Consider the following 15,328-nt stretch of genomic DNA (forward strand, 5'->3'; position numbering starts at 1 on the left):
AATCAGTTCTCTTGTGGAGAAAAAGAAGAGATCAGAAGAGGATGCCCGCTCGAGACGCTGTCAAAAAAGAAACTCCACAGAGAAGAGTACGATGGGAGTGGGGAAAAAAAGCCATAAAATCGAGTTGCATATGCATGTGCGTGTCGTCGGAACCGAAATAATTAATTAGCGAAAAAAAATGGCTTGCACCTTTTAGTAGCCGTACTTGGAAATACTCAACACATCGTGAATATTAGCAAACAAGTTCTTTGCTGAATTAGTAAAAGTAAACAATATAACTGATTCGTTTTTTTTTTATGTAACTACAATAATAACAGATTGGTGGCAATGGGAGTTTATATGAGAAATAAACCTCGTTTATTCGAATAACATTTTATGCGTTTCGTATATATGCCATGTTTATTTCTCATAAATAATTCATCCACTTTTTTTGGAATTCGGTGAATCCAAAGGTAAAGTAGATGAAGAATTCTATTTATACAGGCGTAAACGCAATAAACATAATATCTATCGCTGAAAATGCTTCATAGACGCGATAAAATAATCTCAAGACCCTTGAAGCACAATCACAAAAATGTAACGAGCTCGTACATCACTCCAATGTCTCGAGTAGTCGATGTAACTTCGAAACTAAACACGCGTAAAAAGAAAAATTCAAATTGATATTGATTACGGCACGCGCCCATCAATCTTGCGAAACAATAATCGGAAGAAAACCCACTCGGCACGAGTGTACCATTGATATCGATTATTTCAAGCAAATAACAAATCGTATAAGGTCACAGAACGATTGACCACGGTATAAATCACCAGCTACTATTATCTCTGTTATAAAATTGTCGAAAACTCTGACATAGTGTTTAGGTGGAAAAAATAAATTTCGAGTGGTCGAGTGCACGCGTGCTTCGGCGTAAGTGCGAAAGGGTTTAAAGAAGACGGGAAGAGGAGGAAAAGAAGTCTGTCTGGGTAGCCGATATTCAGCTGAATTTCCAGCCGAGCGAGGATCTACGACGTCGTAAATCTCTCGGTGACGCGGCGCGGACCGATGTGATACTAAATAGAAATATGGATAACTGGCGCGCGAGGCGAAAGAAGCGAAATAAATTATGGCAACCGCCTCCTGTCGAGCGGCCAACAGCGAAAGGAGCGCCGATGATTTAATAATTGTAACCGATAAACCGAGCCATCGGACGTCCCGCTAATTGAATAGCGCGAGCGTAGAAACGTGAGCGATCGAAGTGCATCCTCGATCTCGATCCAGACTTCAGAACCGTCGCGGCAATTCGTCCGGCAGAAGATATCGAAGATACATGGTTGATGTTTCGAGAAATGGTGACTCGAAGGTTTACCGAGAGAACTTTGAAGTTAATAAATATTAATTGAATACTTTTGTTAAATTACAATACTACACTTCCTCCTTTCTCGAGATCCCAGGCAGGACTGCAATTTTTCTAGGTTACGCGAATTAATTCCCTCGACCAGATACTCTCCCCCTGATACGCGAGCGAAGAAAAAATCCCCGCGATAAGGCGCGAGCAAATGGCCAATGAATAAGTCACACACGCGATCGTGACAGTGGAGGACGGGGTGGTTGGAAATTAATTACCAAGGTGAACGAGGGGGAGGCGAGGGGGGACGACGCCGGTGGCGAGGCGTCGCGCGGTATTTTCGACGCGAACGCGACACGAGCGACGACCGATAATGAAGCGGTCGAACGTCGAGCAGGCGCGATTCGGAGCGCAGTCGAATCGTCGGGATTGGAAGAGGAGAGGCTTCGAAGGAGGAGGTAAAGGGTGGAGGAGAGACGAGGAGCAATCGGCAGGAGAGGACGCCTCCGGCTCGTAAATCACTGGACATCGATAAGAGTCATCGCGGCGTCCGCGCGATGTCCCTCGTTAATAATTGATACAATTAACGACCATTCATTAGACTCGCCGCTCGTGCACACATATAGACGGACGGGAAGGAGGACGAGGTGTGTATCCTCCCGCTCGTGTCACGCGATTCGACTTGTCGTTTAGTCCTAGCAGCATCTCTTACTTGAGAAAAATCCTTTCATTTGAAACGAACTTCGAATTTCGAAATGAACTTTTCCTTCCATCGACTCGGAGCTCCCAAAACTTTCAAAAAGCACAGGATTCGATTCCTTCCAGTCCAAACTCGAAGAAGCACTCATGAAATAATGTTTTCTTCGAGGTACTCGCGCAGGGAACACGGAAAACCGTGTTCCTAGGGTGTAGGACGAAGTTAGTCAGCTCGAGGACGCAAACGGGCGTTCGAGGACGGGCCCGCGATGGCACTTTCGAGAAACATCGTTTTCCTCTGTGTGTACAGGAGAAAAAGGTTGAAGAACCCGTGGTACACGGTAGCCGAGAGCGCTGTGCAAGCAGGGGGGACGGTTTATCTACGACCCTCCGGCACGTTCGGCGCGCCGAGACACTCCAGGCGACAATATTTAAATATTGTTAAGCCGCGGCGATACTTGCCATCGGCAAACACGACGATTCCTCGACGAGGCTGTTGCTCGACCCGTCGAATATCGATGTCGAGGAACGCTGCTCTCGTCGAAGAACGAACGGTCTCCAGTCCGAAGCCGCTACTCTCCAACACAAACTCTGGTCGAAATGAAGTGGCAAACAGTGGCAAACAACTGAAATACAAACTTCAACTGTGGATTTCTTAGTTGTCTGCTCACTTCTGGGCTTCCTTGGAATCGATTTTTGAGGGAATTTGTAGGTTGAGTGTATGTAAGGTTTGTTGGCATATGTTGGCGTAGTGAATAAAAAGGCGAGGACGAATTGTTGTCGTTTGGAGCAAATCAAAATTCAAAATGGAACTAGTTACTGAGTTAAAGTCTGAATAAGAAGAAGATTCTGGGAAAGAAAAATTCGAATAAACAGAATTGATTGCGAATTCGTCGGTGGTCCCTCCTCCCAAATTCTTGCTCCCCGAAGAAGTAGGATACCAGCGACACGGGACAGCTCCCGAAAGGTCTGTCGACGCAGCCGCGAGCGTAACGAAGTATTAAGATGATAGTGCGTCCTGGCACGAGCCATCAAAACGACGGACCGCCGCCTTAATAGCCGGAGATTTATAGTCCCGACAAGTCGACGCAACGTCACTGCCAAAGGAGAGAGGTCTAGCCCGCCCGTAACCTAACCCAACCTAACCTAACCGCGTAGAAAGAACGCCTGCGTGGGGCAGGTATGCATGTATATATAGGAGGAAACACGAGGAGGTCAGCCGAGGACGAGGAAAGGTCTCGACTGCCACCGAGGGGCCAAAAGAGAAACGGACGGAAGAAAAAGGAGAAAAGCGGGGAAAGGGGAGGAAAGAAGTTATTCTGTACCCGGGTACCCTGGGTGGTCCACGAGCAAAAATGAAGAGGAGCTGTACAGTTCACTTCTTTAAAGAGAAAAAATTTAATTTGAATGTTTACATACGTGTTCTCTATGCCATTAAAGGAGTTAATTGCGTCATGAATTAAAAAGGGAATAAATTTCCAACATCGGACCAGCCGTTTTTTCGTCGATTCCGCAAATTTTCAATTTCCCATTCGTACAGATTAGACCGTGGAGATACAGCCATCCCAACGTTTGACCGTCCAAAGCCGGCAATTACGTTAATCGGCGCTTGATTTACGATAACCGCGCCAGGAATACGCGTAACAAGCGCGTGCGGTCTCCATCCAGGACACCTGCGTTTTTCGAAATATTTTCGGTCGCATTAACGTGCCCTAACGAGGACTGTGACAGGAACGGAAAAAAACGAGTCGAGGGACAGGAACTTTTTTCTACGTCGTGGAGCTTTTCAGAGATGGCATAACGATGGAAAAGACGCGGCAAAAACGAGAGAATAAAGGTTTAAATTGTTTTCAGAATGCCACGCTGAATATGATTACAAGTAGTGTACTTCAAGAAATTGACCATAAAAGGAAACCTAGTGAATATTGAAATAACAATACAAATACATTCGCCATCCATTATTGGAGCAAAGTGTCCGATCTCTGTTCAAACCAACATTCTTCGACGATTAACGTTTTTCACTGGATTTCGCGGATTGCGTAGACCAGCTCGGTCGGATAAGAAAAAACGAAAAAAAATTACGCGGCGCTGAATATTTTTTTCCCCCATCCACGGAAAAACTGACCACACGCTCGAGCGAATTTGCATACGTCTAAGGCCGAGGAGCGCCGAGCGCGTTTTTCACGACTTGCTTGCAAATCCATTTTTCAACGTCACCTGCAGGTAGGTAAACAACGTGGCGGAAAAATATGTCGACGAGCCAGTCGGTCCCGCGATCGCTTATCTACTGTTATCAAGTATCTGCGCACGCGCGATCGACCCGAATGTAATCAACGATGACGCGCACAAACACCGAAATTTACACGTCCCGTTTAAGAATGAACCTTCCCCGCGTATCGGGTATTAATTTCCATTAAAAGTTCAATTTTAAATCATCACCTAGCCTAGTACAAATTTAATTATCTTTGCTAATATAAAATCTGTACTAAAGATACAACGATGTGGATACCTCGATATTCTGATTAAAATACCAAATAAAAATGCAACAAAAATATCCTTTTTAATCTAGTCCTTCTTGCACAAGTGATTGGGATTATAGAAGGAGTGTTTGCTGTACCACGCTCTTTTATGAATGCATCGTGGATTTTAATGCCAGCGAGCCCACCGTCTAATAAGTTTGAAAATCTATATAAATCCTCGAATATCTTGGCAGCGCGTGCAAAGGCGTGTTGCGTCACAAAATTGCGAGAAGCCACGGTCCTGGTCGCCAAGAAGACCGGTATAATGGACCACCAGCGTGGCAGCGTTCGCCAATCCCTCTGTTACGTTATACTTTACACATGCTCCCCCTCTTTCGCCCCTGAGACGCTTCTTTTCCTCTCGACTTGTCGAACGCCTCCTACGAACTCGCGGACAGCTTTTTATTTCTAATTCGCGAGCCCAGACGAGCCAGTCGTATATAGCTAGCGTGGACGTGAGGACTTTTGGCGAAAGCTGTTGGGGACCAGCATCCAGAGGCGTTAGAATCATTATGGACGCTCGATTTATCCGGTTCGGTGACTCAGCAGAGTTTATACCTGAAGTCACGAATTTTTTTTAGGTAGAAAGCGTTGATTGTGATTTGATTATAGAAATTGAGTTGCTTGATGGGCGTTTGGTAAGGATGAGAATAGCTTCTTCGCGCTGGCTTTACTATTATAGTGAAACCCTGACCGATGAAGCGGATCTTCGAATATTTCAGTCCTTCAATCTTTATTGTGATTTCTTCCATTTTCTTCATCCCCGCTTCTGGATATTATAGATTAGACCTGACAGTGTAGGTTTACCCTGTACATTTATTTTTTAGATTCGTTTCTCCTTTAATAGTACACGATTTTCGAACGCGACGCGTTAAATATACGTCGAACTATTCCTGGACAGGTCGGTCGAACGAGAACCGATGATTTCCGGCGCGGATCTTTTATTCATGCACCTGTTACCGGCACGCTAATCAATTAGTTACGCGATGTTCCGATTGCATATTTATTAATTGAGTTATCATTCGCGAGTCCGATCAAAATTGTAGGCGGAACTTCCGACCCCCGAGTGAATAACGAACGGTGTCTGTCCACGGAATTGTAAAATTAATTATTTATGGAAAAAAAAATAGAGGATCCAACGCGTTGTCGAGACACCCGGTCACCCGAAATAGATGCTCCAAAACAAAAAAAAAAAAAAAAGAAATCGGTACCTTCCTTTGGTAATGGAGAAGATTCGTGATCAATTAGCAGGGTAATGCTATTTGGCTACTTAACAGCGTCTCCAGAAACTGCTTAAAGGGATTTGCTGGTACAAAATACAGCACCGAAAGAAAATCCCTGATCAAAGAGGGCCGACTGGAGCAAGGATTAGCAGAACGGCTTAATTAATTCGTCCGCGGTGCGCAGCACGAAAAGGTCGAGCGGCAGGAAGAGAGAAAGGTCAGGTAGGCCAGGAAACACTAGAAGCCTCTTTTTCACCGGCGAGTAAAGCTACACCCTCTCGTTTTGTTTCGTATCTGCTCCGTTTCCATGAATAAACCTCCGACGGATATCCCCGACGAAGCGCGTTGCAGCCTCGAACTTCGAGGCCCCAATAAGACCCACAAAACGCAACCCCCGCTCGGAGGCACACGGGTAACGGTACTCTGGAGACCAAGGATACCCGAAGCTGTGGGCTAGTTTACACGGCGCGTTTGATACGTGTACCAACCATGGCAAAACAAGGTACATAAGACCACTGAGAGCATAAGGCCAGGATCAATTGTTTCATTTTCTAATAAAAATTTCTTTTGGTGATACACGTACAATTTTTCATATTTGCGTCGATTGTCAGTACACCTCACATTTAGTACAATACCACAAGTGCACATAAATTGTTCGCGTTTTTTCATTACGGCAGTCTGTAAACGTGCCCTTCGTAATGTATTAGACGACGCACACTTGTGTGACTCAGTACAAATATCGATGAGACAGAATTCAGCAAACAACGAGTTCGCTCTTCTTTTCTAAGTGTCCTACAGGTAAGCCTCATGACAGACCATAAAACTAGTCATCTTGCATTTCCTTTGAAAATTTCTATTTAGATAAGAACTTGGCTCGTCTCTAACCAGCATGAGAACGTCGTCGAGCGTCCACGAAGTGCCCTCGCGGTAATAATTATTCTCCAAACGCAACAGCGGCAATTAGCATCTCATTGGCTCATTTCTCGCTTATGCTAATGGGGAATATTATTAAAGCGCGTGTGCGAGGGCTGATCTTCCGTTCCGTTCGGGGGCCCTCGAAGAACGCGGACCGTAAACCCTCGCGTGCTTGCTTTGCTCTCTTCCGCGGCGAAAGCAGCCGTCTTTCTTTCCCTCGTTTCGTTTACGACGTCGTGGAAGAACCCGGGGCCACCGTTTTGTCCGCCCACGAGGTGCCACCGCTTACCGAGCTGTCGCGAAAACGTGAAACAAGCCTCGTGGATCCCTGAACTCCAGACTCAGAGTACACAACGTCCGATTCCTTCGTGATTTATTGGAATTTAGTGGAATTGATTATTTGTTACGACATGGAATGAAATAGTAGTCAAAATGGCGATGACTGATCATTCCAAGAAGGGGTGTAATATTCTCTAAGGGGAGGACGTGTTAGCTTAGAATTTTTCTTTTATTATCGTAACAAACTAAGCATGAACTGAGCAGAATATATTGGGATAGATTATTGCACATATCCATACTGGTAGAAAATCAGTCTTATTAAAAAATTGAAATCTGTTTATATTATTAAAAATTTTCTGCCCATTTAGAAATGTCCATCAGAGGTTGTTTTTAGAATTAGGTGGTCCTCGAGGTACAAAACACGGTTCGACGGGATTGGATGTCAACGGTGGGGCTTAAAAAGAGGTTTCCTGGGATATTTTCGTCCCATTGGATGGTTTCAGATAAGATCGCTGAAAAGATTCGCCGAGGGCGAACGAGAATTCTCCTTGCTTTTAACCCCGGGGAAACCCTTGACCTTCCGTGAATTGAGAGAAGGAGCCTCGCTACACGTTTTACCTCGTCCGCCATTGTAAGTGCCTCTTCCGGCGTGGAATAACTCCGACCCCGTTCTGCATGCTGTTGTCGAAGGTTAAAAGTAACAACCGAAGGTTGCTCGTCGCACTTATGCGAAACGCATTGCTTGGCTCGTTAAAATGTTTATCAGCCCTTACAAGAAAAGGTTGAAAGACTATCTCAAATAAAAATGAATTTTTCAATGTAGTAAAACGAGAAGATTTCATTGTATAAATTTGAATCTTGGGGCTCAACATTGCGATTATTTTCCGAAAAGAGGGGCAGAAACGATCCTACGAATCCCACGATCGACTTTGAGCCTGGCAGACACTCAGAAACGCAAGGGTGTCTATTGTCGTGACACCCATTGGTAGGAAACTCGTCGCTTTCTCTCTATGTACCTTTCCCGCGCTTTTCAGGCAACAGCCACAGCTGCGCCGAATTTCCTGACACTGGGAGCCCTTCGAGCCCTTTGCTGGAGCGTGACGACGCCCAGAAGTGGACAAAATCTGACTCGAATAAAAGCACAAAAGTTTCTTTGCAAAATAACAATACTAAGTTGTTTTTTAAATAATTAAAAGTAGAAGTGGATATACTCTAGATATACCTAAATAATATATTGAAGACTCGCATTTATATTTTATCCTCCACTTGAAATTTGCGTCCAGATAAGAGCATCAGCCATCTTCAACGACAGCCACGCAGAAGAAACCGATCAAGAAACGTTGCTCGCAACACCAAGCCCCATCATCGAAGCTTTCTCGATCCTCGACTTTTCCATTCCGCGAAATAATCCGCAAAAAGCGTCCGTCGATCGACGGCCATGCGTGCGCGTCAGGCCCCGAGACTCGAGGAGCGAGAAGAAAGGCTGGTGGCTGCTAGAAAGAGGAAAAAAGGGCCCCAAGGAAGGGAGAAAGAATACAGGGACCGATGGAGAGGGTAGGTCGAGCAAAAACCACGGACGTTACGTGCCTGTTCTTTACGATAGAAGCTCATTGCTCGTAGATTGCGATTTGCCACGGACGTAATGAAGCCACGCCACGGCTTCTGGCGGCGAGCAACGTCGATCCAGCGATTGCGATTTTCGATTCGAGAAGATCCTCCTCTGGCAGACCCGCTTGCAGGTTTCTTCGCTCCTCCAGCTCTCGGGGCCGTTCGTAAATTCTCTAGGCGATTCGATTCGCGAGTTTTTGCGCGTTCCGAAGAGGGAATTATTTTCGAAGAGATTATCGACAGGCCGGAGGCGATTTCGACGCCGTGAAGGCGGAAAACGAAGATGGCGGTTAATCTTTGGCACCAGGGGTTTCTTTCATTGGGGAATCGCTGTTTATCGCATTGAAAAGAACTCTTCCAATATGTTAGAACGCAAGTTTAGTAGATAGTGAAGGTAAAATTATAAGTATGTATTTGGAAAAGTAAGGCTTTACAATCTAGAATAAAGGATTCACTTGTAAAGACTGATAAAACAGAAGAGAAACAAATTGTCTGGAGAAACACTAATTTGGCTCGTAGAAGGTTAAACAAAACAGATGAGCGAATATAATCACGTGACTTAAACAGCATAGTTAACGAAAATTCAAATAAAACATTGAGATCGCGAACTCGATTCGAGGTTGTCAAGACGATGTCGCACTAATCATTCACTAATAATCGGATTGCTTGGAATTTAAATTCGACACGGGCTGAAATCGGAAGGAAACGTTTATTAAAAGTGGCAGTTCTAGCAAGAACCGTTTTTGAACTATTGCGTTCGCTCGCAACAGGTGTAATCATAGTGACCGTGGCTGGATCAATGATGGCGGACTTGTAATTCATAGCGTCTTATTTTAGAAACCACGTATGTACGCAGACATACAAATTACGCCTACTTTCTTCTTCTTCTTCTTATTATTATTATTATTATTATTATTATTATCAGTAGAATTTTTAATATTCCTCAAATATTCCATAAAAACAGAGATCTCTCTGCTTGACTTCTGTCATCCCAGTATCGAATAAGCTACAACGATCCCACCGAATATCAACGAAGCGCCACGTCACTGAATATAGGAATTCCGCTGGAAAATTCTGCATAGAATTCCTCCAAATATGTTTCTCTGCATTGTTAGCAACGACCAGTGACGTTTATTTTTTTAAATACAGATGGAACACGTCTCGTCGCTGTCAAACGGCAACGCTTAAGGTATACTTAATGTGACGGATGCATAATTGAGTCCAGCTCGAACGACGACGCGTTTTCTGGGACGTACTGTCTGGTTATTGCGAAATATTCCCGTTTTCGACACAATTTTCCCCGTTCTTTTTCATCGAACACCCCCTCTCCCTTTATACCATGTGCATGTATTCTTTTTCTGGTTTTATTTCGGTTTCTGTTTCAGCAGACAGTTGTGACAGCTGCGCGAGTCCGGTATTGCTCTTTGCGACAAACCTGTTTCCTATTACTATTTAAATTAACAGAGACAATTACGTCACAATATTTTCTGACGCATTATGTTAAACATTGCTTGACAGGTTTGGAGAAAAAAATTGCGGACAAAAATTATGGAAAATTCTAGGCAAAAAGACTCGATGAATATACGATGACATGCCCGAATACGAAAAGATAAAAATTTCATTAATATTTTCGATGTCAGAAATTCATACTATTTTTTCTGCAAAATTTAATCCTATTCGAAGCTGATTTACTACTTTGGAAAAACTAACAACTGCGAGGTACAGTCATTATTTTACATATAAAGTTGTATCGAAACCCATTCGATCGTTTAAATGCAATCAAGAAACACTATATCATGTGCCTACGCGTACATATTCAATAATAGACTGCAAATTTTATGCATTTATGGTACATACGAACATCGAAACCACATGCAAAACGTATGCAGAATACATTGATACAAAATGAAGATATTGATATCATTCCTACATAAAATCGTACGTTTCATATGCATTCCCTGTACAATCACACACCACAGAACGCACCAAATTCCCAGTCTACCCACGTACATAGGGTGTTAACGAAAAACGCAACCTTTTCCAGCATCCTATCGAAGAAACAACCCTCGTAACGTACCTCCCATTTCCAACGTTACTTTTCCATTCATTCCCGTCGAATATTTTCGCGTGTATACCTGCGCATGTTTTTTGTTTTGTTTTTTTTTTTTTGTTTTTTGTTTCAGCAGATCGAGACTGGTCGACAGTTGTGACAACAGCGGCGCGAGATGCGAGCACCGGGTACACCTTGCCGTGGATATGTTTGCGCGCGAACCGATGCCGTCATGACAGCTCAGATAACGGGCGTGACATTTTGAAAAATTGAGGCCAACGATGCGAACAACGTCAACGAAATGCATCCCCGTCGTTCGTTCTCTCCAACCCTTCCCCTTCAGCCCGCCCGCCCCTGCCACCCTCGCTCTTTGCCTCTACCTATTTCCCACTGCACTGACGAAAAAAAAAAAAACAATCACGGCCACGTACGCGGAACCGTACACCGGTACGCCATTAACACGCTCGATATATCCAATTTTGAATTACGGCCCGGATATTCGCGAAAACGCGCCAACCTTTTCGTCACGGAGGACAGGGCCGTAAGTTAGCTATACGTCACGAAAAAAGACTCGTGCGCAGCGAATATTGGGGAATTTTTCAGAGAAATTTGAATTCGAGGCTTTGGGATTTGAAAAATAAAAATGTACTTCTGCGTGGCTCCAAAACCAGTGAATATTATTCTGCAGTGTTATCTATTAAATCCTCTAGAATTTTAGTAAGCCAAAGGGACTGAATTAATTGAAATTTATGGTTCTTGGCCTAGGAATGCCCCCAAAATGAAATGAGACCATCCAAAGTATTTCATACTCCAAATTTCAGGCCATGCTTCACGTAGTCCGACCATTTTCTGGGTTCTCCAGTGCCAAGCAGCGAAGAGGCTTAATTGTTTCGAAGGCAGATACGAAAGGTAAACGAGCAAAGGCCTAGTAACAAGGACAAAAGTCTCTCGGTGATGGAATCCATAATGGCAGGTCGACATTGAGCTGGTCGGAGCATCGGCTGGGCGCCGTGCGTCCTCGTCCAGGCAAGGAATACACACGAGTTATTTAAAAAGCCCACTGTCCGTTATCTCGATCGGAGAACGCGGAGAGTCGTTTGAAATATCTCTTCCTCCGGTGTTTCGAAGGTCTGCAATTCGAAATGGCTGCCACGACCGGCTACCGGTAGAAACAAAGGCGAAGCAACGAGTTCCAGAACGTTTTTATCGTCTAATTACCGCGATGGAGTTTTGCATACGCTTCCTCTACGCGCGTTCAAATCACCGCGATTCGCCATGACGCGCGACTCGCTGAGAAAATGGACGTTTGATAGCGTCGTACACCTTAGTTTAACAATCTGTTCTTTCCTAAAACACTGGTGTTCTAAAAGAGGTCATTTATGAAAAATTTAACGAATTAAATAGTGGTGAACACTTCTCGAAGATTTTAGACACTATTTGGTGGTGAAAGATAGCTGTGTATGCCTTTGTTTTGAGAGAAAAAAAGATAGAATTGATTTGAGCAAAGTTATGTAGATATAAGATTAAAGAAGACTGGAAAACACGTATGTGGGGTTTGCAAGTGAATGCGAAGCGTAAGAATTCTGAAAGTCGTGAGACTGATGGACAGAGAAATTATTCACGGTTTGAAGGAAACACGCTTCCGGAGAGGGGAAGTTTCAACACCTCGTCTAGTATCATTTTCCACCGGACGCGTTCTTTATTGGCGTTTCCTTCGTCTAATTAGCGCGATGGAATTTTGAGTATATCTCCACGCGCGTTCGTATCTAACACTAATGTAGAATACATTTCTTAGCTTTAATTCTAACCTTCCATTTAATAAATTTCCATCCCAACAATCGATTCGAAAACAAACTCGACTATCTAACATACAACCTACTGACCGACCACGTCTTCTGCGGGAGCTCGGTGTATCCTCTACTGGCATTCAAATCACCAATCATCATATCTTCTAAAATTAAATATACCACACATATCAGGGACTTCGGTACTTCCTGCACGTTTCAAAGTGCGAATATAACCCCAAGGAATTCTTCTACAAGCCTGAATCCTTCTTCCAGGAATGATAGATAGAAAGAAAAATTACCGAGTGATTACATTTTCCATCGGGGCACATCCTCTTTCGGTTTGCTTCCCGTAATTTCCACCGACAATTAAACGCTTCCCGTCTCGGGGCGGCGATCCGAGGCAGCTTTTCTTCCATCGTCATTCTTCAAAACGAACGCGCCGGGTGGTCAGCGCGCGTCCGAACGTATCCCGGCGCGCGATCGCCAGATAAAATTGAACGATTAGGCGCAAACGAGGCGAACGTGCCCGCGTACGGGGGAAAGAAACATTGCTGATGGCGGTTAGGAAAAACGTAAAGGCATCGGGAACGTTTTATCGTCGTGGTCCGCGACAGTTCGAATAAGGAAATACTCACCAGCGAGTCCACCTCCGGATCCGCGATGTAGTAGGGTTTCTCTTGTCTGATCTGTAACACACGAGCACACTGGTTAGGGCTTTGATAATTAGACTCGGTGGTAATTGCGGTATTAAAACTATAGGAACGATCGTATCTCGAATACCGACTCGAGCTCCGTTTCCTACTCGTTCAACCCTCGACTATTTCATTAGTTCGTCATTTCTACCCAGGGACGAATCGAGAAGTGGGAACTTCCAGGAGATTTAAAACTCTTAATTTTTCAGGAAACTAAAATACATACAAACTTTAACTACGTACATCTCGACAACAAAGCATCCCACATCAAAATGACACAGGACATTTCGATTTAGATTGATACAAAGCATCGAATACCATAACGTGAAAACTAGTTACCAACAATCCTGAAGAAATATAGCCACTTTTGTGCTGAAATATTACTCTTACAGGCCAGTATTCGCAATCACAGTGCTCGCAGCCCAGGGGTCTACGAAATCTTAATCCACCACTGATTCTACCCCGTATCCGCGGTTGCCCACGGTTCGCCGTTCCACCCAGTCTTTCTCCGAGCCATTTCCTTCGCGTGCTTCCTCTTAATTGGACCCCCACTGTTCAATTCGTACGTACAGAAACGGAAACGCGTCGGTGAACGCGATGGAATTCTCTCTCACCGGCGCGAGCAGTGCAACGAAGAAGACGAGACCGTAGGAAGGATAGAGACCGAGCCGGAGATTCTCAAGCATTTTCATGGCGCCCGCGTAGTGCCGATCAGAATGGAAACAAAACGCTCGCGGAGAACGATGCTCGACTGGTTGCTCGCTCTTAATTGGACCCACGAGTTCTTACTGAAAGGACGTCGGCCAAAAGGAGCGGGAAAAATCGAGACGTACGACGAATCTCGATAGAAGTGGTTAATCAGGTGGAATCCCCGATTGGAGGATTATTAGGTCCGTCGACGCCGAAACGAAGAGATTGGGTGTCCTTGTTGGGACAGAATATTATTAATTCTTTGCAGCACTATTGGGTGACCACCTAGGAAATGTTCACAGGGGGTAAAAACGGTGACCACTTAGGGTAACCTTCTGAGAAGTGTTAATGTAAGGACAGAGGTTAATAACAATGACCTCTTACTCGAATGGTCACCTAGAAATATCTATTCAAGCATACCTCTTGGGAACCTTTCGATTCAGTTATTACACATTTATCTAAATTGCAGTTCGTTACAAATTTTGTTTTCTCTATCTGTAGACTATAAACGACAAGCAAGAAGTTGAATTTATGGTGTATTAGGAATATTCTACATCGGTTCATAACACTTTCATAACGAGTTAATTTGCATTAATTAGTACCAAGAAAAGTACCGACATCTACTTCATTAGATAAATCGAATGTTCTGCCTATTTCTTTCAATCTTACTTCGATTACATAATATTTATTTCACGTTACTAATTGAAAGTTAATTCTACCATTAATGTTTCTACGATATAAGATCTCACGAGCAATAAATAGCTTACTTTTTAAGCAAATAATTGGTATGAGGCAAACTGGAATTAGATTCGTGTCTGCGTTCACGGATTTGTAAGTATAATACTCTATCATCATAGTTTGAATACTTGTATTTCAAGATCCTCGGCGCTTCTTCTGTATAGCAGAAGTTACGTAATAGTATTTACCGCTTTTTGCGAGCTGCATACCGACTATTCCTGACATTGTGATACAAAATGTAACTACATCTCAATAGTAATCTATGCGTGATCGAATCTCGCCATCCTATGTGTCGAATAGTAGATTTAATCGGGATTTGAGAACCTTCTCGGACGAATCAAGAAACAAACTAGTGGTAAATCCTCGCTCGACAACCAAAAGAATACCCGACGAAAACGTCCCGACAGGAATCGCCAAGGAAGGCCGAGTCAAAAGCAAAAATCGAATTACGATACCTGGTCGAAACAGGGGGTTCGACTCTGCACGCGAAACACAAGCCGTATACATATTCTCAGAACGGGACCAGAGAGCGGTATTCATGAGTCTGAATTCTGAATGGGAGTTCCTCGCTCGCATCGGGTGTATGGGTAATGAAGGCGTCTCGTACGCCAAACAAAAATACTGTCAACTCTTCGTAGGGGGGGACTAGTTCTTGCGGGGCCCTGTCACCGTGCTTTTTCGACGATCCCCGAGCGGCCTAGCGCCGCGCAGGTAGCCACGACGATTACAAATTGTAAGCAGCTCCGCCAGTCGCTCGTTTTGCTCGCTTTCAACCAGTCGTTGGTCTTTTTTCACCGCGACCT

At 44.2% G+C, this 15,328-nt stretch overlaps 1 protein-coding gene across 5 annotated transcripts in view; it reads right to left on the reverse strand.

The window, feature by feature from the left end:
• LOC128893446 (homeobox protein homothorax) overlaps window positions 1-15,328 on the reverse strand; it is a 442,757-nt gene that overhangs the window by 394,151 nt on the left and 33,278 nt on the right. For all 5 annotated transcript variants that reach the window (XM_054154380.1, XM_054154379.1, XM_054154378.1 and 2 more), the window contains exon 4: window positions 13,041-13,091. In XM_054154380.1, coding sequence (XP_054010355.1) covers window positions 13,041-13,091 — 51 coding nt within the window. The remainder of the gene's footprint in view (window positions 1-13,040; window positions 13,092-15,328) is intronic.

The sequence above is a fragment of the Hylaeus anthracinus genome, unplaced genomic scaffold (genome assembly GCF_026225885.1).
Source record: "Hylaeus anthracinus isolate JK02 unplaced genomic scaffold, UHH_iyHylAnth1.0_haploid 3, whole genome shotgun sequence".
NCBI lineage: Eukaryota > Metazoa > Arthropoda > Insecta > Hymenoptera > Colletidae > Hylaeus > Hylaeus anthracinus.